Source organism: Sminthopsis crassicaudata, chromosome 2 (assembly GCF_048593235.1).
Source record: "Sminthopsis crassicaudata isolate SCR6 chromosome 2, ASM4859323v1, whole genome shotgun sequence".
In the NCBI taxonomy this organism is placed as follows: Eukaryota; Metazoa; Chordata; class Mammalia; order Dasyuromorphia; family Dasyuridae; genus Sminthopsis; species Sminthopsis crassicaudata.
Window position 1 is genome coordinate 47,984,420 of NC_133618.1, and position 21,865 is coordinate 48,006,284.

The 21,865-nt window shown below is 43.7% G+C and overlaps 2 protein-coding genes across 4 annotated transcripts in view; one reads left to right on the forward strand and one right to left on the reverse strand.

Moving 5' to 3' along the window:
* Positions 1-4,658, forward strand: part of FANCA (FA complementation group A) — a 98,183-nt gene extending 93,525 nt beyond the window's left edge. The window contains exons 37-42 of the mRNA XM_074284706.1: positions 811-955; positions 1,716-1,778; positions 2,746-2,851; positions 3,118-3,202; positions 3,566-3,722; positions 3,994-4,658. Coding sequence (XP_074140807.1) covers positions 811-955; positions 1,716-1,778; positions 2,746-2,851; positions 3,118-3,202; positions 3,566-3,722; positions 3,994-4,227 — 790 coding nt within the window. The 3' untranslated portion in view covers positions 4,228-4,658. The remainder of the gene's footprint in view (positions 1-810; positions 956-1,715; positions 1,779-2,745; positions 2,852-3,117; positions 3,203-3,565; positions 3,723-3,993) is intronic.
* A 139-nt stretch (positions 4,659-4,797) lies between these two features.
* ZNF276 (zinc finger protein 276) lies at positions 4,798-21,766 on the reverse strand. 3 transcript variants are annotated; one of them, XM_074286154.1, is made up of 11 exons: positions 21,639-21,766; positions 15,603-15,906; positions 15,232-15,284; positions 14,678-15,130; positions 13,536-13,614; positions 12,398-12,481; positions 10,168-10,275; positions 10,010-10,085; positions 7,406-7,523; positions 5,955-6,054; positions 4,798-5,627 (listed from the first exon to the last, which is right to left on the reverse strand). In XM_074286154.1, exons 2-11 carry the CDS (start codon positions 15,884-15,886, stop codon positions 5,339-5,341), a joined length of 1,644 nt encoding a protein of 547 aa, XP_074142255.1. In that variant the 5' UTR covers positions 15,887-15,906; positions 21,639-21,766; the 3' UTR covers positions 4,798-5,338. The 3 variants fall into 3 exon arrangements, with proteins under 3 accessions (XP_074142255.1, XP_074142256.1, XP_074142254.1); XM_074286155.1 differs by having other exon boundaries at positions 21,610-21,740; XM_074286153.1 differs by lacking the exon at positions 21,639-21,766 and adding an exon at positions 19,772-20,094.
* Between the last annotated feature and the right edge of the window lie 99 nt (positions 21,767-21,865).

Consider the following 21,865-nt stretch of genomic DNA (forward strand, 5'->3'; position numbering starts at 1 on the left):
CTTGCTTATAAATGGCTGGTGGTGATAAAATACTCTAATGTAATATTTCAATTCTCACAACAGCCCTTCGAGACAGGGAGTGGGTATTTGTCCCCATTTTATGAGGGACACAGACATGATGTGGCTTGTCACAGATGGTGAAGCAAGGAGTCTTCAGTCCTGGACTATGGACCCTCTTGGGTGGTGTCCCGAGGCACTGCGTTTGGTGGCAGAGCACCAGCTCCCAAGTTGATCCCAAGTACAGTGCCCCCTGTGCCTTTGCTGCTTCTCTCCCCAGACTTATCATGCTCTCAGACTGCACCTTCTTTTCTCATACACTTTCTAACAGTACAATTTAAGGATTACTTCTCTGTGAGCCTCTGAAGCCAATGTAGAATATTCCGTTTGGATAAGACCGCAGGCATATGGCTTGGGGGTCATCAGAGAAGCAAACTTCTTTTGTCACTGGACCTTTGTGAGCCTCAGTTTCCTTCCCTGTAGAATGAGAGAATTGATTGGATGATCCCTAAATTCTATGACCTTTTAGGATTTGTTAAAAGGGACCATCCAAGGTCAGAGGGATGAGGCTGACATTGTAGCCTTGCTCTTGTCTTCCCACAGTAGGTGTTATGTTAGTTACTCTATTGTAGATTTCCAGAAGAGAAGAAACCTTCATTCTTGGGGGACGAGAAGAGGGTTGTCACTGCTCACAAAGGTTCATGAGAGCCTTTTTTGGACTTTGAACATCAAGCTGTGCCGCCCAGTGTGCAGGGACATTGTAGAGCTTGCAATTCCCAAGACTTCCATAAGTTTCTCTTCAATCTTCCCCAGCTTCCTGCCCGCCGAGGCGGCGCTTTCTTTCAAGCACTGTACTCCTTGGATTGCTGCTGTTTCTGTGCATTTTGCAGTTCATCAACAAGGAGACCCGGAAACCACCAAACAAGTCCTGAAGAAGTTGGTTTGTGAAGGAGAAGAGGTGAGAAAGGAAGTTCTTTTTATCTCAACTCTCTTTCCCTTCAGCTCCTCCCTTCTAAACAGAATGCCCCCAAAAGCCTGGGCTCCTAATAATTGCCTCATTATACATTACTCAAGGAGTGTCCAGGTCTCATATCATTTTCTTCCTGAGTCACCCTGAGCTTACTAATACTTTAATTTGTTTAGCTCAATCACTTCCATTGATTCATCTCGTGACTGGATTTTTCAGTCAGTGAAAGAAAAATAAGTTGAAAACCTGGGTCTGAGGACTCTGGAAACAAGAAAGGGAAGTGCTTGGTTCTCTTTAGCTGGACAGTAGATCCCAGTAGGTTCCCAGACCATGGCTACTCAGATGCCCATAGGATGCCTGCCATCACCTGCAAACCTTTGCTTCCACAGGCATCAGTAAGAATTTCTCCATATAATTTTTTCCCCTCCCCTTTCATACAACTTCAGAGGGGACAAGTGTGCATAGCCTTCCATCTAGAAACTGCATCTGCAGCACTGATTAATTTTGAAAGTCAGGTGAAAGGCGGTTCAAAGAACTCTTCAGAAACAGAGCAGATAACGAGACCTAACCTTTAAGAAATTTATCCCGAAGGAGAACCCTCATCTTATTTGATTGAAAATAGATTGTATGTGCAGGATTCCCTTTGGGAAGGGGTCCTACAGTGAAGCTAGCACAACTTGGGTAGGAAGATTTCATACTGGGCAAGGACATGTGAACTTTTAATGTGACATGTAAATGTTTTGATTTACAGCTGTTGGTCTCTTTTTTCTTCTTTTCCCTCATGGGTCTTCTCTCCTCATATTTGGCACCAAATGTAAGTTAACTCTTCTCAGTTTGAACTTGTTCTGAAAAAGTAGTATGTGAGTATGGGAGGGCTCTAGTGGGCAGCCACATGAGTCTGCATAGAATTCCTGCAGTAGGCAGGGCCACAAATGAACATCTTCAAGGGATGGGAAATCTTTAATTTCACTTGAGGAAGATCTTGGGAATAGTTTGGAAGGGTGGCTTAGGCTTTATTCTTTGAGGTAATAGCAGGTTTAGAGTAAAAGTAAGAAGACTGGGCCTTCCATTCTCTGACCTGGTAGGCCAAAATATATTATCCAGGGTTTAATTCTTTCTATCACCCAAAAAGGGTCGGGATGTCCACACGGAGTCTTCTCTAGGATCCTAGCCTTAAGAGTCAAGCAGAAATGGGGGGAGGAGGGGAGGGGAGAGGGAAATGCAGAATACTTTCCAGTTTGGTTATTTCAATTGCCTTTGCCTTGCATGCCATGTAAAGGCTAAACATGCTTCATCCAAGTGAGAAATCCCAACATTAAGTAGAGCACACAATTAACATTTTACAGCTGCCATTCTAGGAATTTTTAATCCTTTGTATACATCCAGGTGAGCCAGCATAGTAAAGAAATAACACCCCCAGGGTTGAGAGCTGGAGGGATCTAGATGCAGACCTGTCACAGGGACTTAAGCAGTGTGACCTAGGCCAGGTCGCCTAATATGGCAGCTCCTTAGTTTCCTCTTCTGTAAAGTGAGGTGTTTGAACTTGATAGCCTTTAAGAGGGACCCTTTCTGCTTGAAATCCGCAGTAGCTCAGCTCCCCAGCATCCACAGAAGGCAGTATTTCATGGCACCTACATCTTATTTTGCATATGAGGAAACTAAAGCAAGAAGGGACTGATAAAAATCTGAGAAAAGCAGTGGTAGACTAGGAGGCCACAATGTAACTACTCTGGTGTATGGTTAACAGTGTTATTTTTTTTTTTAATCAAAAAACAAAATAGGAAGGAATGAATTCCCAGAAATCTTTAGATGTCTGTGCAGAGGTACTTGGATGTTTGGAGAAAAGAAAATTATCCTGGTTGGTTCTCTTTCAGTTAACTAAAAAAGGTGAGTAAAAAAGAGAAAACATGTGTGACTTAACACTGAGAGCCACCTAGTGATGGGATCCTGGTCTTCCAAATCCTTCTAGCCTATAATTCTGTCCTAACGACTTTGCTGATACTTACTGTAACAATATTCCATCCTAAAAGCCACTAACTCCCATCCTACATTAACTTAGAGTTACTTATCAAATGGTCCCATTATTATGCTATGTTGGTAAGACTATTTCAGCCCCTAGGCACACATTAGGCTTTTTTATCTTGATATTACAGAAAATTCATCAAATGGAAGGTATCAGATTCTTCAGCATTTGGCCTCGGACCAGTACCTGAGGTTGTTGCCTTTCGCCTTCTACAGGTAACAATTCAGAATAGAACCTAGAGGGAGGAAGGTTTAAATGCTGAGGCCTACTCCCCACCTTAAAGCTTGGAACTATAGTGCTGCCATGTTTTAGGAAAAGAGGAGTAAGAATATTCAGAACAGTCTTACTTATAAGAAATAGTAACCTGCCAGCCTCTCTATAATGCTTTATCAGATATGATTTGGTTAGACATTTTGACCTAAGTAGAGAATTTTATATTTGTGCTAGAAAAGCATTTACCTAGGGCTTTGTTCTTAATAGGTAAATGACTTCATCCCTGCACTTTGCCTTCTACCATGTGATATATCATCATCTCTTCTGTTATCTCCCACCCTATCTTGTGTCTTTCCCCCCATTAGCCTCGTTGCCTACTTTGATGACGATCTCTTCAATAGAGAGCATGCCTTTCCGTATGTTACTGTTGACATGTACCTGAAGTTAGTCCAGCTTTTTGTAGCAGGAGAGACCAGTGTGATTTCAGCTAAAGCTCACTTAAGCCCAGAACATGGCAAACAGGTAAGTTATGGCTGAATATCAGGGGTCTGTTTCCCTCTCAGCGGTATATTTCTTATATTCATGCAGGCCACTGTTCAAAACATGTACTCCCCTGTCATACCTACTGATTTGTAAAAACTAAATGAATGATCCCTCTTGTCTGAAGAGTATTATTTAGCACTGACAAATTAGCTGGAAGGAAAGTTGACCCTCAGCTCATTTTCAAATAAGGTACTTGAGGTTATAATTAACATCTATACACAAAATGAAGCTGGTTATGACTTAAATATTTTGTTCAATTTTTTACAAAATAAAACCTAAAACAAGTTCATCCCCTTCCCTTCTGTCTGACACATCCATAGGTGGATCCTTTAGGATTGATAACAAAAGCACGTCTGTTTCTGCTTCACTCATTACCAAAATGTCCAAGAAGAAGCTTTTCAAGCTTAATGGAGGTAATGTCAAGATTTTCACTTGGGGTTTTTATCCAAGTTTACACATAAAGATGTTTAGGTTCAAGTCTTAGAAATTAGCCGCATTCTCTGTTGAACTTGATCCTATGAGGGGATTAGTTATCATACAAGAAAATAAAGGGCCTTAGGCATCTTTGCTCTAAACAGTGCTACTTTTGTCACTTGATAAGTATGCAAGGTCAGCAGTAATCTGCAAATGCTGTTAGATTGGAGACCAAGGTGTTGATAACCTTGGGTTCAGTTGTTTGGATTTGATAGATAATGCAAGTGTTTCTAGTCTACTCTTATCAGGAAGCCTGTGCCCTTGGGGGGTTAGGTGAAAAGAGTGTTAATAGGATGGACTGGCAGCAGCTACAGCCAAAAAAGTATGTGTTTTTCCACAGCTCTTGGCCACCTGTGAAAAGTTTGACCCCGAGGTGAAAGCTGCCCTCCTGAGTAGCCAGCAGTCCCCTGAAGATGCTGACTTATATAGTGAACCTCTTCTCTTCTGAATGATGTCTGTGCTGGAAGGATCTATCCCAAGGAAGACTTTTGTTGGTACAACAATTTGGCTATGGTTCCTGAGGAATAGAAAAACATTTTCTTACTGACAGAGGCAGCAGAATACTACTGTGCATCATCAGCCCAGGCTACTTCGTAAATAATTTATTACAGGCATAACCATGGAGCTCTTGTTACACTAAAAAGTGGATTACAAATAACTTCAATTGCTTTGAGGCAGGGGTAGTCAATTATTTAAAATCTGAGGCTGGTTCCAAGACATTCACTTTCCCAGGGGAAGTGAACCTTTTGCCCTGCAGAAGAGCTACAGTACAGACCTGAGGGACTGTTTCATGACAGATAATGTGAGACCACTCTACTTCTACCGATCCACAGAAAAAATGAGATGTGTCCATATCTGCCCATACCCTTCGAGTGATTCCATTTCATTTAAACACTGCTGCAATTGGACATAATTGGACAGGCAAAAAAAAAAAAAAAAAAAAAAAAAAAGAAAGAAAGAAAGAAATTAAAGCATGATTATCTTTGTGTTGGAGCAAGCTGAAACTATTGCCATTGAGTCCAGTTGAGTTGGAGAAAACTATTAAAATTGGTGTTAAAAACTCTATTTGATCATTTGATTTGTACAAGGATGAATGACTATCCACACTGCTAGTGTGGCTTTCAGGTGGGTTCCTGTTGTGCAACCAGTTCAGGTTTGACAGCCTGACTTTCCATCGTCCCTGAGGGGTTCATTAGATCAGTTGGCTGCTCACTCTGCAGTGGTTTGGCTTTGTCCTGGTTCTGGGTCAATGGATGCACCATGGACATGTGGACATTCAGGTTGTGAGCCTTCTCAAATCGTCGGCCACACTGGTCACAGGCAAACTCCAGCTCTGTCTCAGCTTTGTGTTTGGTCATGTGGTACTTCAGAGATGCTCGCTGCCTGCACTGGAACCCACAGATTTCACATCTGAGTGAGAGAGGGAGGGAGAGAGAGAGAGTAAAGGACAGACCTTCTGTGGGTTCTGAATTGCTGTTTACACACTATTCAGACTCATCAGTTCTCAAAGAACATGAAAACAAATTTAATTTAGCTAGAAACTTCTTTTAAAAACTACCATTAAATTAGCATTTGCAAGAATGAAGTGATAGAAATAATCTAAAGTCACCTCACATTTGCCATATGGTCTCACTGCAGGAAGGGGAAATAAAAGACAAGATCTATCCTCTTTCCCATTTAACTAAAAAATAACATCCCTCAAACAAATCTTTTATTAGATGTCCAGTCTATACTTACTGAAGGGGCTTTGCTCCTGAGTGACGCATCTGGTGAACTGAAAGGTGCTTCCGCTGTTTGAACGTCTGTCCACATTCATCACAGATATAATTCCGTACCTCTGCAATACCCCCAAAAAGCAAGACTCAAATTCAATTCCCCTTTTACAGTTTGTAAATATAATAAAGGAGGGAAGGGCAAACTGATATGTCTATTCTCACCCTAATTTCTACTATCAAGAAAGATGGCCAAGAGAAGAGGGGAAAAAAATATCTGCTTCAAAAGCACTATACAGTTTTAATAGTCAGAAGTTTATGCCTGGGACTTTTCCTGGGTAAATAAAAAAACTTTTTACTATTTAGGCAAGTGTTTTGGATAGAAAAGGAGGGATATAGTTTGAATTATTAATTATACATTATAGAAGTGAACAAAAAAAAAAAAAAAGAAATCAAGCTAAGTTAAAGAAATGTTACCAAATAAAGGTTGCCAGTTCCTTTTGGAGGATTTAATAAAATTATCTGTTAATCATGCTTATTTTGAAGAGTTGTTTAAAAGTGATTTCTCTTTAGGTAAAGATTCCCTCTCCAATCAAGTTTATCATATTTGTTTACCCAGCCTGTTTTTGATAAAGTAAAGGAAAACTCAGTAGGAGCCTTTGACATCTGTGTCTATCACCTGAGAGCCTTCTTGGCTCCCCCAAGAGGCTCATCTGCAGGTTGGTCAGAGGGTGATGGAGCAGCTCTCCAAGATGATAATAGGAATAGCAAAAAGCATTTACATCTCACTTCAAGGTTTTCATTTTATGATCATACCAGTCCACCTCTGGGGAGGAAGGTACTATTGTTCTTGTTTTAGAGATGAGGAAACTGAATTAGATAGTTACTATCAAATTATGCAGAGTTTATGCTTTGTATAAAAGTGAAGAGGGTATTCACACTGAAAAAAAAATTGTATATTCTAAAATATTAAAATAAAGATAAATTTTAGCTATGTCCAGATTAGTGGGACTATAGGAATGAGGCTAGATTTTTTTTTATAGTTTACATAATTAACAATTGCTATTTTCTGAAGTGATTAATCTTTGCTCCAACCCCCAGAAAAAAATTTTCCTTTCCTTCTCATAATTGTCAGGATCAAGAATATTCTTAGTCATGTATGGATTAAGTTATAGGGCCTGAGAAGTCCTTTCCAACTCGGAGACTGTATCTTTGATAATTTGGGAAACACTTCATGGTATATGCAAGTGAACAAAGGAAGAATTTTTCTTTAGCAAGAATAAACAGTGCAGCCATAGTGCTCATCTTAAAGTTCTGAGTCATAAAATACGAGGCCAGAAAAAGATTAATGAACCTGTCTTCCAGGTACATGAACATATCAAAATTCTGATCAGGAGGCCTGACTGGCCAATGTCTTGAACTCCAAATGTACAAAACCAAGAGGGCACATGAGGACCTACGGCAGAGCCAGCTTACCTGTGTGAATGAGTTTGACATGGCGCTGCAGATAGCGGTCAATCATGAACACCTTGTTACAGCCAGGGTGGGGACAAGGCCTCTCTCGTACTTCCTCATGATGCTCCTTTATATGTTTCTACAAGTAAGAAAAAGAGAAAGACACCCTTGAAATAGAACATCCTGATAAGGTTTGTGAATAGAAGAGACAGCTCGTTCTATCATTCCAGACAATGAGAGAGCAAAGTGATGTTGAACGGATTTTGAGTCAGGGGCTTTATTAATTCTCTTCTTTGACAATATGGCAAAGACTCTCTGAAAGTCACTAAGCTGGACATACCCTTTGAGGGGAAAACAACATTGGACATAGAATCAGGAGGATATGGATTCCCATCTTGACTTTAGCCCTTAACTAGCTGTGGGACTAAGCAAATCATTCTCCTCTGAGCTTCTGTTTCTTCATCTATAAAATAGAGGTAACTATTTCTTAAACAGAGGTATATGAGTATGGTTATGTGTGACATACACCTCTGTTCGTTTGGCAATTAAACCCTTTCTGAAATTTTGACTTGGAGTTCCAATATTTAAACATGTCCCTCGAGTCATCTGTAACATTTCAAAAGAGTCTTATGGAATGAATAATATCCCTCTTTCCCATGTCCCAAATATGGGTATACTCTAGAAGAGTAGAGAATTAACAGGGAAGTCAAGGAATTATCTGAGAAACCCAATATCTCATAAATTTAATTTCTGACCAGAAAAACCTGGAAGTTTTTGGTTGCGGCTATCCTATCATTTCTAACACCAATAGCTAACAAGATAAATAACTGCTATTCCATCTCTATTTAGAACACTGGGGAAACCCAGTTTTGTGGAATTGAGTTTGTATTCCCACTGGAGAAGATAAGTATTTTTCCTCTTCAGAGATACTGGGCTTCTGCATCTCTTACATCAGTCTGTAATCTACTCACATCTACTACTCTGGACTGTTACAAAAACCTCCTAATTCATGATTCTGCTTCTTTTTCCTCTAATCTGCCCTTCAAACAAAACAGCTAACAAACTGATATTCTTAAACAGACTAGATCATGTCACTCTTCTCAGAAAACCTTCACTCCCTAATATAACTAGGATCAAATGAAAAATCCTTAACCTGCTACTTAAAGCTCTCTACAATATGGCTCCATCTCACCTATCTTTCCAGACTGGTTTCCTACAGATTCTCCATTCTAGTCTGACCTGCCAGTTCTTTCTTGTGATTCTGTCTCTGTCTCTCCATCTCTCTCTCTCTACGTCTCCTTCCATCTCATGCTCTTGAAGTATATAGGCTCTTTCAAGGCAGGAACTTGTGTCTGTCTCCTTTTGCTCTTCTACCCCTCATACATTATGAACACCTAATAATGCTTTGTAAGCCTTAAATTGCCATTTACATTTTTTTCTTGGTCCTAACAATTTCACTTGTGAGGAAATTCTTACCAATGCAACTAATAGTATTAGAAATATTGAGAAGTTAAATATTTTCACATATAACTAAGGGTATATCAGAAATATATTTGAAGCCAGGTTTTTCTGACCCCAGGACTAGCTCTCCATCCAGTACACCATGACACTTCTGATAACTTGACCCCACACTCCAACTCTTCTCAAATTTAGGACTCTAAGAGCTTTGGGAATAATTGTGTTTCTAGTCCAGGCCCACTTTCAACCTTATCAGCACACCAACTACCACTTGGGAGTCACCTAGCCTAAAGGCCTTTAGTATGGCAGGTCTTCTCTCCAATCACTGGTCCTACTTCTGGCTCCACTCTCACATCCCCAAAAATCCCCAGAAGCAATTCTGGGGAAGATTCAGGATTACAGTTTCTCCAGATGCTCTAGGCAGTTACCTGAAGACTCAAAAAAGATCATTCTCCCCAAAACCTTTGGCACTCTGTCATTGGGTCCAGAATCAGGAAATGATGGGATTCTTCCATTATTACCTTTGCTTTGCCACTTCATCCTAAGGATTATGGGACCTGCCCCTGAAAGTGCCTGTGTGAGATTGTCTCCTACACTACAAACATCCTACCCTCCTTTTCTATTGGTGTTCCCAGCACTTAATATTGCGCTTTACAGATAAGTGCTTAATAAAAGCTGCTTCAGTCATTATTAAAGCAAGTAACTCTAAGTACCCTAAGAAAGATAGAAAAGTCCTTATATATACACTAAATATTCACAACTTTTTTGTGATAGCAAATAAATGGAAACAAGTAGGTGCTCATTAATTCGGAAATGACTGAGGTTAGAAATGAGATAATAAATAAATGAAATACCACCATGCCATGGGAGATTAATAAATACAGGGAATTCAAGACTGCTTTGTCATGATGAGATTTCTCTTAGCATTTACTTTATTTTTTATTTGGATTTAATATTAATAATATTTAATAGTAGCTTTGTTCCTAAGTATCTAGATATGCTGATGTCGACAGATAACACTTCCCTCATCCCTTCACATTAATGCTGTTTTCATTGTGACAATAATACTACCAACTTTGCCAGCTTTTGTGACAACAGATACTACCAGTTGTGAAATGCTTAGGATCAAACTCCAATATAAACCCAAAAGGCTAATTCTTGCCTTACCTTCATCCCATCTGCCCCTCTGTACACAGCTGTGCAGCCCTGGTAAGGACACTTATAAATGGTAGGCAGCTCTTCCCTATAATTAAAAGCACCATATGAGTCAGAACTCTAGTCTGAGATGGATAATAATGGCATCAATATATGCTCTCCCTACTGACCTTTCACATTTTATCTTTTTTTTCCAACCTGGTTTGGGTCCTGGTTTCTTTCTAATTTTGGGTTCTTCTGACTTCTTGGCTTTGTTGTCACTCATCTTGCCAGAGATCCTGAATCAAAATGAAAAGACTTTTAATACTGATATTTTAATGTGTCATTTTTGTGACCAATACATTGCGTATATAATGTGTCCTTAGCATGCAATTTTTTTTTCTTGAGCCATCACAGTTAAATTATGTATTACAAGTACACAGCTTCCAATCTTCCTGGTATCCTAGCCTCCCAGAATCTCCAAATTTCATTTTGCAGGCCCTAGTATCTTCATTAACCAGAAGAAAGTTTAAGAATGTAAATATGTATTATACCCCCCTCTCCCAAACTATCTTATATTAGGATGAAGGAGTAAAAGGGGAAAGAATGATATAATAAAACATTGTCTCTTTTTCTAGCTAACTTTATACATTTAAGTGCTAAGACACTTTCTTTAGTAATTTTTGGGTGGAAATATTTCTAAAATGTATATTATACTTCTATGCCTTTAAAAAATAGAATGCTGAACTTAAATTAACTGCTGTCTAATGACTTGGCATTATTATCATAAAAGGCAGTTACAATGTCCACACACACCCTTCCCTCCTCCTTCACCTCATTATGCTTTGAAGGTTGTTGAATTTATTTTTCCATGATTTATCTTTTGTCATTAGCTATTCCTCTTTGCTGCTGTCCATTAGCCTACCTACAGCACCATTTTAAATTTTCTGTTACAAATTTGCTGTAATCTGGGAAAGCAGTTAATCATGCTTGTCAGAATTGTATTTAGATTGAGTAAACTCTGAAGGACTCTTCTTTATAGGTAAAGTGCATGACTTTTAATACTTAAACTCTGAACTATCTGCTTTTGTTCAAGAGACTTTTTTTTTGGCTTTCTTTCTAGTTCTCATTTATATTCTGTATAATAGAGAATGCCACATAAGCAAAGTTTGCTTTTTAAAGGAAGGGAAATCCCCAAAGGGACATGTGAGGAAACACTTTATAATACTTGTAGAAATAAGGTCTCTTCTAGCCAAAAGACATTTTAGAAACTCACAAATTACTCCCAATACCTATCAGTTGAGGAATTTCTTAGCCTACTGTACTCTTTCCAATGCATCTCTGTGAATACCTGTGAATAGCTAGAGAATAGGGACATGTCAACCAAATATTAAGTGCCTATGAGGACTCTGGGTTATATATTCTCCAGGTTCAATGAACCTTTCTTAATAGTAGTCCTAAAGCAGCTTGTTGGAATATGAAAAGATAACTGAAGCAGTTCTAGATGAATAGGGCTCTACCCTTTAAATGCCTACTCTGCATTTCCATGGACTTCCAATCATCCCTTAATAATAACTGGTAGATAATCTAATCTCAGCATACAGTTTAGATAAAGGTAGGGCATTAATTGACTCATTCCTCATAAGAGCTCTTAACTGCCCCAAGCCACAGACTCATTACATGGCAACTCCCTGCATGTATCTTGAAGCCACATTGCCACTTTGTACCATTTCTCTATTCCTTTATCCCCTTTTTCTAAGTCAAATTCTTGGAAAGAGGGAAAGCTAGATGGTGCAGTGGATAGAGCACCAGCCATGAAGTCAGGAGGACCTGAGTTCAAATCAACTGTCTCAGACACTTAATACTTCCTAGCTGTGGGCCTGGGCAAGTCACTTAACCCCAATTGCCTCAGCAAAAAAAAAAAAAAAAAAAAAAAAAAATTCCTGGAAAGATCAAGTTATTAACTGTTCTTTGATTATTCACTTTCCTAGTCCAAAACACTCCTTCCCAGTCCTATTACTACTTTTTAAATTTGTTATCTCCCCTTATTAGAATATATGAAGGGAGGGACTGTATTTTTATATTTGTATTCCCAGTATCTGGTACATAATAAGCACATATTTTTTCTTTCATTCAATAATTTATCTGTGCTATAACAGAAAGTGTAGGGATTTTCTTCACAGACCCACACTGCTCAAATAGATCTTAGGGCTCATTCTCATCAAATCGAATTTAAGAGGCTTTAAGGAATCATACCAGGCAAAGGGGCCGAGAATTTTCTGGAAGAAGACACATGCAAAAAATATTTTTCTGTCACTTTCTACACCACACTCAAGCCAGGATACCAGTCCCTAGAATTATCCACTTAATACCATTCAGTGTCCAGAAATTTACTTGTAGACCAGAATATAAGGCTCTTACTTCTTTTCTGGATAAGGCTCAAAGGATTCATCAGATGATTGAGTGTTTCTCCTCTTGTCATTTTCGTCATCACTCAAGAAGTCTCTGAAAAAGAAGAAAGGCCTTTTAACAAAGTACTGACTCAGAAGTGTAAGGCTTCAGCAGTATTACCAGTTCCTATCTGCAGGCCCTGGCCCTCACCCCTATTGCCTTCTCTCATCTCTTTACCAAAATATTTTTAAAACTGAGAATGCCAAGACCTCCAAATATTCCCTAACAAAATGAGAGAACAAACTATCACCAAGCTGAGGAGAATTCTTAAGGATAACAATATTCTTTAGGTATATGGATTAATAGTTTGCTTTCTCTCCTTTTCATGGGCCTTTAAATAACCAAGGTCTCATCTGCAAGAGTTTTATTATTTTTAACACCTTAAAGTAACAAGGAAACTATTCATATGGTAAAACTAAAATTCAGACCTTCACTCTACTACTGAGTCTATTCACTAGCAAATTTTGTCTCAATTAGGTTTTTGATGAGGAAGGCAAACTGGAGGGCAGTGTAAAGGAAACTGTCACAGCATCTCCCTCCCTGCCCTGAATCCTTGCATCAGCGACTCTAAAGAAAATTCCATTTCTGTTCCTTTCTACCACTTAGGCACTAAAGCTACTCAAATAACTATGATCTCCCACCCCAGGGACCAAAATTTCTTTCTAGTTCATGTTGTATTAACATTTGGGAGTTAGTATCTGTAAGGGAGGACCTGAGAGATAATAATTGGTAAACAAGAATCTGAAGGCAGAGATATTTTAACAACTCTTCAACACTCCCCAAGTCAAAAAAATTATTCAATTGAAAAAAGTTTTTTTTCCTTTCAATACCACTTTTACCACTGATTCATCTACATAAAAAATATGATATATTAGAATGAATATTAGATCTGGACCTGAGTTTGAGTCCTGGTTCTACTTCCTTTGTGACTTGAAATAAGTCATGGGTAAGAGTGGGACCCAATGAATTCTACCAGTCTTTATTTCCAGAACTTAACCCAGCAATGTAGAGGCTCATGAGCATAACTCTGGACATTATAAGTCTACTATGACAAAGTTTAGTTTGGGAAGAAGAAATTTTAAGCTATTTAAACCCACTCTTCTCTCACCCCTCAGAAAGGTCACTGAACTCGTCTTTTACCCGATCATCCAAGGCTGAAGATGAAACCTGCTTCACACTCAATTGCCCTGAGAAATAAAGAAAAAGGCTTGTGTTAGGTACCAATACAAAATGGAATTATAAGACCCAGCTCTGGAGTACTCTACAGCATGATTTGGTCAATAATTTTTAATTGCTACTTAAGAGGGAGGACCAGTGTGTGAAATCACCAATTACTGCCACGTGCCTAAGAAGAGCCACTTGAATACAGTAGCTATTTCAGGTATAATTGAGGACTATTTAGTACTAGTTCCTATAGGGCTTGCGTTTATATATATATAACTCAAAGCCTGTTGTCCATCTTCCCCCCAAGACCCTTTTGTTAGACAGACAGCCTCTTTCATATATATGACATCTTGCAATTTGTATCTATGTATTCCTACATGTCATATAGGTCAAAGCTTTTTATTAAAGGTAGCCCAAAGATACTATTAGATCTGGTTTCCCCCCCCCCCCATAACTGATCTATTTTAATTTCTTCAGCTAGAAGAAAAAAAGCCAGGTGTGACATCCCAATGGAGCATCCCTGAGGCATGCTGGAGGAAGACCAGGCCATGCTACATACAGCATCCTCAGTGAGCCCCCACATTCCATGGACAAATAACTAATTTTTCTCTTTCTTCACAATCAACTTGTTCTACAAAACAGGTCTATATTTTCTGCCTGCAGCATGAATGGAAGGCCAGAGCTGAAGTGAATCTTAAAAAGAAACCTGCTGAAACAGGGTCCTGTCAACTGACCAAGGAGAGAGAGAACAGGGAGGTAGCCTGCTTTCTCAGCAGGAAAGAATAGTAGCTTCAGTGGGAGGGGAAAGTGTCTGACAGTTATTACCCATTCCTCTGTGGAGGAGGGAGGGTCCCAAACTGCTCCATCCAGAATGTCAGTTTGGCCACTTAGAGTTGCCTATTGTAGTCATGAGGAGCTCAAGGACATTGCCAGCAATTTAGAGTGACCAGTGGCTGAGGGAGGATATAAACATAGGACTATAAGAATGACAAAAATCGGTGGAACTGCCTTTAGCCAGCAAAGGACCCGGGCAGCCTTGAGTCAGTCACCTGCCTGAAGGAGAGCCCTGGGTAGGAGACTTCTTACCTTGGACCCCACTCGGGGGCTCACTAGGCTCTGGTGGTGAATTTGGCTCAGGCCCCACAGGGTTGTCATCCGAAGGGGGCTGCACTTCATTTGTGCTGGGCAGCGACTGGCTTTCAGTGCCAGCTGGTACCATGGTCCCTTTGCTCCTAGGACTCTGCAGAACGGCTGCAGGAGGGTTGGTTCCACTGGGGATGGAGAGCCGAGGGGCTGCCTCTCTGTCCCATTCCCATTTGACAGCCAGTGTGCTATCAAGTAGCAGGGCACTGCAGTTTGAGTCTGTGTCCATGATGTAGTCATGGCCCTGGTCACAGCCCCACACAGCTTGGATGATGCCACAGTACTCAGAAGAGAGCATGTTTTGGAGGCTGGGCACTGCCCCACAGCTTACTGCGTGCCCATGGGCCCACCCCACCAGTCGGTGCAGACACTGGGGACTGGAGGTGATCAGGTCCACTGTACAAAGTTAAAGACAGAGGTGGTTAGCTTCCAACAGCGGGCATCACATCTCTATCACAGGACGCCAAAGACCCCAAGAAGCCGGGCGACATACTCACCCAGACAGGCTCCCTCCTCTGTCTCAGCCTGGGACCCATCATCAGGGCTGCCCCTGCAAATGGAAGCGGCACCAGTCAGATACCACACGGGGATGGAGAGTGAGGAGAAAGTTGCCATAAGCCAGAGGGCCCAGGCCTCTTGTCTGAACATAAGAGACCGTGCCCGTCTGCGGTGGCAGCTGAAACTAAAGAGCCCTGTCACCTCCTGAGCTGGGTATGGCCCAGGAACCCAGCATGAGATATGGTTCAGCGGCTCCAACTGCTGACTCGGCAGCTGTGAGTCCTGTTCTTGCTGCCATCAGCAAGTGGCTGTGTGACTTAGGGCAACCTCACAACATCACCACTCAGCCCAAGGTAAAACAACAACCTACTTTCCTCGGGGCTTCCGGTGGCCCGTGGGGGAGGTATTGACCCTCTGCAGGAAGGACTTGAGAATGCTGTGGCACTTGTAGAACTGAGAGTGGCAGTTCTTACAGACAAACTGGGGGAGGGCAGGATCCTGGTGAATGGGCACCCCCAGCAGGCGTTTGAAGTCCATGAAGAAGAGCTGCTCCATTCGGCGCGGCTTCTCACAGCTCTCACCTGGCACCTGACCAAAGATGTGGCGGAGACTCCGTGAGGAAAACTTCCCGTGACAGAGGCGACAATAGCCCATGCTAAGAGGGCGGCCTGTCCCTGTGAAGAGTAATGAGAGAAGGTGAATATGACACTGACTGGGCCATCATCCTTTTTTTTTCCGCCAAATAGACAAGGCTGAGACATGAGCTCAGAGCTTAGAGGATGGGCTTTGGAAGAAAGATCCTCAGCACTTTTATATTTCAAATGCTGCTGAATCTAAAGGCTGGCCATGCTTGAAAAGGAAGAAATATGGCAATATTTATACACACAACGCCATCAAACTCAGAGCACTCCTGCCAAGCATGAAGGCATTCCCGAGGATCTTCACATAAAAACAATCTTTAAACACTGACTAATGTGTCTGGGCAATAGTCAAAGCCCTGGCATTTGGCTCTGAGCTGAGATTTCCAGACTTGAAATGGAAACTTTTGATGACTGATGATGGCACTAGTATATTACATTAAATATTAGTGCTAAAAGGGCCCTTAGAGATGAATTTATTTAATACGATCATTTTAGGAAGAAGAAAACTGAGACACAGGCAGAAAGGACTTGTCCACATTCCCATGGGGAACAATCTGCAGACCTGGGACTCAGACCCATGTCTGACCCATGTCACTAAATGCAACATTTTTTCCCCACCATGCTACATTGCCACTTCATAAACAGTCACACTCAGATTCAAACCCAGGCCTGAATCTTAGTCTAATGCTGTTTTTGCTATATAGTGTATTTCTGGAGCACCTATAGAATTTCTGCTATTCTCCCATCAATCATTTCATTTCTCCTCAGAGCATTCCAACAAAGACAGGCCCAAAGATGCGGGCCCAGACATGTATCTGAGCTCTGCCACTGCCTATCTGGACAGTGTAAAGCAGATAGACTCCATATGCCTCATGCTCCCCATCTATCAAATAGGGATGTCACAGGATTCTCATGAGGCTTAAATGAGAAGATGAATTGTGAAAGCTCTTTTTGAAAAGAAATGGCAAATATTAGGCCTATGATGATTATTTTTCCTTCTTTTACAAATGGGGAAATTGAGACAGAGCAGTCAGATAGTCAGAAGTCATCCTCTGGCTGTCACAGAGGAGGGAACTACTAAACCTCCCATCTAATGAAAACTTTTCCATATCGATATCCATGGCCCACAGTAGGTAAGGTACAGAGAACAAAACATTTCCATTTAGTTGTTACTGAAAGCCCAGTGATATCAGTCAGTTGATCAGCATTCATTATGTTCTTACTACCATGCCAGCCATTGTACCAAGTACTCTGGATAGAAAAACAAGAGAACATCCGTACTCTTCATTCAAGTGTGGTCCTGGAGCCTAAAGCATTCTCTTCCCAGTGGAGAGAGCCTGGCCTGTGCCACAGTGGTTTTCAACCCTGCTCAGAAAAATATCTAAATCACAGCATACAGAAAAAATGATATGGCCCTTAGAACACGGCACAGATTTCCTCAACAAGGCAATATTCTCAGCATCACTAAAAGTCCCTCATTTTATAGAGGAGAAAAATGAGGCTATTGTTCCTACAGTTAGCAGTGGAGCTGGGACCAGAGCCCTGGAACATCACTTCTAAGTCCTAGGACTGTGCTCCTCAAAATATAATATGTATTTTTGGAACAGCTTCCATACAACTGAAGGGCATTTCACCCCCATTTCACAAATGCCCTCCTTCCTGAATACCATTCCCAGTTGAGGATTACTGTTAGGAAAAGTAGCCCCTATGGCCAGCTACAATTTGAGGAGGAAGAACTGGACTATCTGGAAGAGTAAGGGCAGGAGAGGAAGAGGAACAGAATTCACACCCAGGGACCAAATTAAAGCCTTTAGACTACCTCAGAAGGCATTTGGGAAGAATTCTCAAAAGCCTCAAATATTGTTCCCTTTCCCCCAGCCCCAACAGAGGCAGGCTTAATTCTGCTACTTTTAATGGATATCTCCTCCAGGTCAGCAGAGGTGGATTATTATGTGGTGGCCTTCCTCCCATCCCTCCCTACCTCTAAAATCATACTTTCTCTTTTCCAGCTAGTTCCAGGTCACTGTGGAGTTTTCCCCCCTGCAGACGTGGGGGTCCACTCGCCAATCTGGTAGCTGGGGGGAGGGGGGAAGTACAGCACCCGCTCCCAAGATCAATGAGACTTTGGTCCTCTAACCGGCTCCACCAAAGTTCTGTTCCGGCCAGTACAAAGTGTTTAAGGGTTAAGAAGCAAGCACAGAATGGGGCTTCCCACATTCTGAGTGGCTGGCTGTCAGGGGAAGGGACTCATCTGGCTTTTGGTCTCCCAAAGAACTGCTTTGACAGCCCAACTTTTCTCAGGACTCTTAACAAAGACCATCTACTCAGCTCAGCTGGTGATTTTAGTGCCTATTCCCCAACTAAGTAAGTCCTGGTGATTTTTACTTTTCATAACAGGCCAATCTTGGGCCTCCCCTCAAAAACTGTCACTAATGATAAAAGAAATAAACTAGGCAAATACTACATAAACTAAAAGGCACTTTGGTAGCCAACAAAGTGAGGAGGGTTGGGTGGTCCTTTAAGTGACCAAAGAGTGGGAACAAGGCTAGAAAAACAAAGTTCTGAGGCTATCACAGGGACTAACAACCTTCCCAACCCCCCAGAAATGGGAAGAAAAGGTACCAGGAAGAGGAGAGTGTAGCACGGGGGAGAGGGAGCCGGGCTCTCCCCCTCCCAGGCCGTGCCCTCCAAGCAGCTGAGGCTTTCTGCACTTGTGGCCACACTGGTAACTCCCCCCAGCCCTTCGTCACACCCGCGCCAGATGCAGGAGACACATCTCCAGTGCTTCTCTAACAGTGGGATTTTAAATGACCCGTTTTCGAATGTTATAAATTATTCCCTAAAGGGAAAACAGACTGGTTCTCAGTCTCCTCGTGGAGGCACTGAGCAGGAGAACTTCAGGTCAGATTTGTTAGTGCTGCTCAGTCTTTTTCAGTGTGCCCGAGGCTTCCTTTTCTTGGCAGAGATACTGGTTGGCCATTTCCTTCTTCAGCTCATTTTACAGATGGGGAAACTGAGGCAGACTGGGTGAAGGGACTTGCCCAGAATCACACAGTAAGTGTCTACGGCAGGAGCTGAATTCCGGGAGTGCAGGCTTCCTGACTAATGGAACAGAGCTGCATGGCCGCGGCCCGAGCCGGGAGTAAATCGGCGACATTCCAGCCCGGCTCACACCAGTTCAAGGATGGTTAATTGTCTGATAGTATTGCGGGGGGGAGGGGGGGAGGGAGGTTCTTAAGGAAGAACCAGACTTCGGTGACTGAAGACCTTTGGGGAAGCTGGGACAGGGTCACTCGGGGAGGGGGGGAAGGAGGAGAGAAGCTGCCCTGGAGCCGCTCATCTGGCTGGGTGATCCTAGACCAGTCACTTCATTTACACGGGCTTAGGGGCTGGACGCTAAAGCAGGGCGCCCGAAGTCTCGCTGAAGGTGGGGCCGCTCTCCAGGGTCCCTGGGGGTGGAAGGACAGCGCCCGCACCTACCCCGATCCGGGACTTTATTAGCTGCGCTGAGACAGCCGGTGCTCCGCTCCCCAGGCCGGCGGGGGGTGGGGGTGGGGGGGTCTCCCTTGATGGGGTCTGGTGAGAAAAAACTGGGAGACTGGCTAGGTGACCTTGGGCAAGCCGGAGCCCTCTCCGGGCCTCAGTTTACTCATCTGACAATTGAGCAACGATAAAGAAGATAAAGTACTGGGGGAGGGGAGTGACCATGGGGACTGTGTGCCCATTTCACAGGTGAGGAAACGGGCTGCAAGGTTCGGGGAGCCCAGAAATGGAGAGGGCGGTCCCTGGCCTGCGGGGACTGAAAAGGGGCCGAACACTTAGCCCAGGGCGCCAGAGGCCGAAGACTAGCGGAGATCCGAGGGCTCGGGGCGGGACTCGAATCCCGGCCAGCACCCACCTGCCTCCTCGGGGCCGTCCTCTGTCACAGTCACCGCCACAGTCTCGTCGTCGTCCTCATCGTCCCCGCAGGCTCTGGGCGGCCCAGCGCCCCAGCTGCCCCCGGGCCGCGGCGGGGCCTCGGCGGCCCCCTCGCCGTCCTCCTCGGGCCCAGAGTCGCCGCCGCCCGCCCGCGGGGCCCGGGCCCGGCTGCCGGGGCCGCTCGTGACGGCGGCCGCGAGCCCGCGCTTGCCGACCGCCCCCGGAGACAGGAAGCGGCCCAAGCGGTCCCGCTTCATGGCGGCCGCTGGGCTGCGGCTAGAGGCCGGCCGCGCTCATGGCCCGCCGCCGCCGCCGCCGCCGCCGCCGCCGCCGCCGCGCCCCTCTCCGGGGCCGGGGGAGGAGCCAGGCCGGGCCGGCGTGAGAGCGAGGCGGCCGGAAAGGAGGCACGAGGGGCCCCGGCGGCGGCGGCGGAGGAGGCGGCGGCAGCGCTCTCTGCCGGCCCGGGGGGGCCCCGGCCCGGAGCGGCGCGGCGCGGCGCGGGCCAGGGCTCCGGCTGCAGTCACCACCCCGGCAGCGGCCCCGCCCGGAGTTCACCCGCGAGCCTGCGAACCTCGGCCAAGCCGCCCGCAGTCGGCTCTGCTGGGCCTCCGAGACCTGCGCCGGGCGTCGTTTCCCAAAGCAGCTGGGGGGGGGGGGGAGGGGCAGGGAGTGAAGCGGCGGGGCGCTCGGTGAAACTGCCCGGTCCGGAATTCCAGACCCTTAAGGAAAGGCCCAGCTGAGGACTGAGACACACCTGTATGCTTTGTCTGCACCCCGGACATCCAGCTGTGCGAAACACACCTGTATGTTTTATCAGCATACCCGACATCCAGCTGTGCGAGACATACCTGAACACTTTATCTGCAACTCTGACATCCAGGCAGCAAAACCAAACTCTGACTTGTAGCCTGAGCCCATTTTTGAAGTGTAAACACTAACGCTGATAACCTGGCAGAGCTAGCTCCTCCTGCCCACCGCGGACCGACGTTTGCCAACTTCATTTATTAATCTCCTTTATGCAATCCATGACCCCGCGGAGCTTTCGGGCCTCCCTGCCTTAACTGAGGCATTCAGATCAAGAATTTATATCCGGAACTTCGGATTTTAGAGTCCTAGAACTGACCGAGGTGCTGAAGACTAAAAACAAGGCTCAATTAAAACTAACCACAATGATAGCTAGCATCTACGCGGTGCTTTAAAGTTTAACAAGTGCTTCAGCCGTGTAAATGTATTTGATCCTCACAATCAGTGTGGGATTTCTTCATGTTTCTCATCTTTGACTGAGCTGACCAGCATTTTGATTCCTTAGACTCAAGCAATAAGAAAAAATTAAAATTTTGATTTGTCCAGACACCCCGTGGAACTTTCTCCTTAGTTTCCTCTTTCTTCTCAATTTCACCAAACCCTTCCACTCTTTGTTTAGGTGAAGTACAAAGTTCTGACCATTCTTTTCCCTCCTGAACTAAGAGAAATCCAAATTTACTATTCTCCATACTTTAAAGGAAGGCGTCTAACCTAAAAGTCAAGTTCTTGAGAGGAAAAGTTAGTTAGTCCGGAAAATGTGGTAGAAAGAGAAAAACAAGCAGGACTTCAGAGTGTTAGAGTCCCAGCTCTGCCACTGGGTAACTGGGGCAACTCCCATCCGTTTTCTGAATCTGAGTTTCCTCATCTGTAAAAGGAGTGAGTTAGTAAAGAGAAGTTCTATGACCCCTTCTTAAAGAGAAAACGGGAGGAAAGAGTGAGGGGTCGGGGAAGGAGACAATTTGGAACTATAAATTAAATTTTTAAAAATCAAAAAAGGAAACTTTCAGATCTCACCAATATTATAACTAGACGTTGAGGCTCACCCTTTATTGTGCAATTAAAATAGGATTTAACAATCTCCCCAGAGGATCACCGATCGAGAGTCTTCACTTAAACTGGCTTAAGAAGCAGCAGCTGGGGCCAGGAAAGGGCGGGGAGAGGGTGATTTGCGCACGCGCAGTAAATCTCGAAAGTGGCAAGAGAACGCTGTCCTTCAGATTGCAGAGCCTGAGCTGGTCCAAGAGACCCGCCTCCCCGGGCTCAGGACCCA

Coding starts and splice junctions, on each gene's coding strand:
- ZNF276 (XM_074286153.1), bottom strand. CDS start 20,048: ATGAAGCGGGACCGCTTGGGCCGCTTCCTGTCTCCGGGGGCGGTCGGC. Junction 15,285..15,602: donor CACCGGAAGCCCCGAGGAAA/GTAGGTTGTTGT, acceptor TTCCATTTGCAG/GGGCAGCCCTGATGATGGGT. Junction 10,086..10,167: donor AAAAAGATAAAATGTGAAAG/GTCAGTAGGGAG, acceptor TTTTAATTATAG/GGAAGAGCTGCCTACCATTT.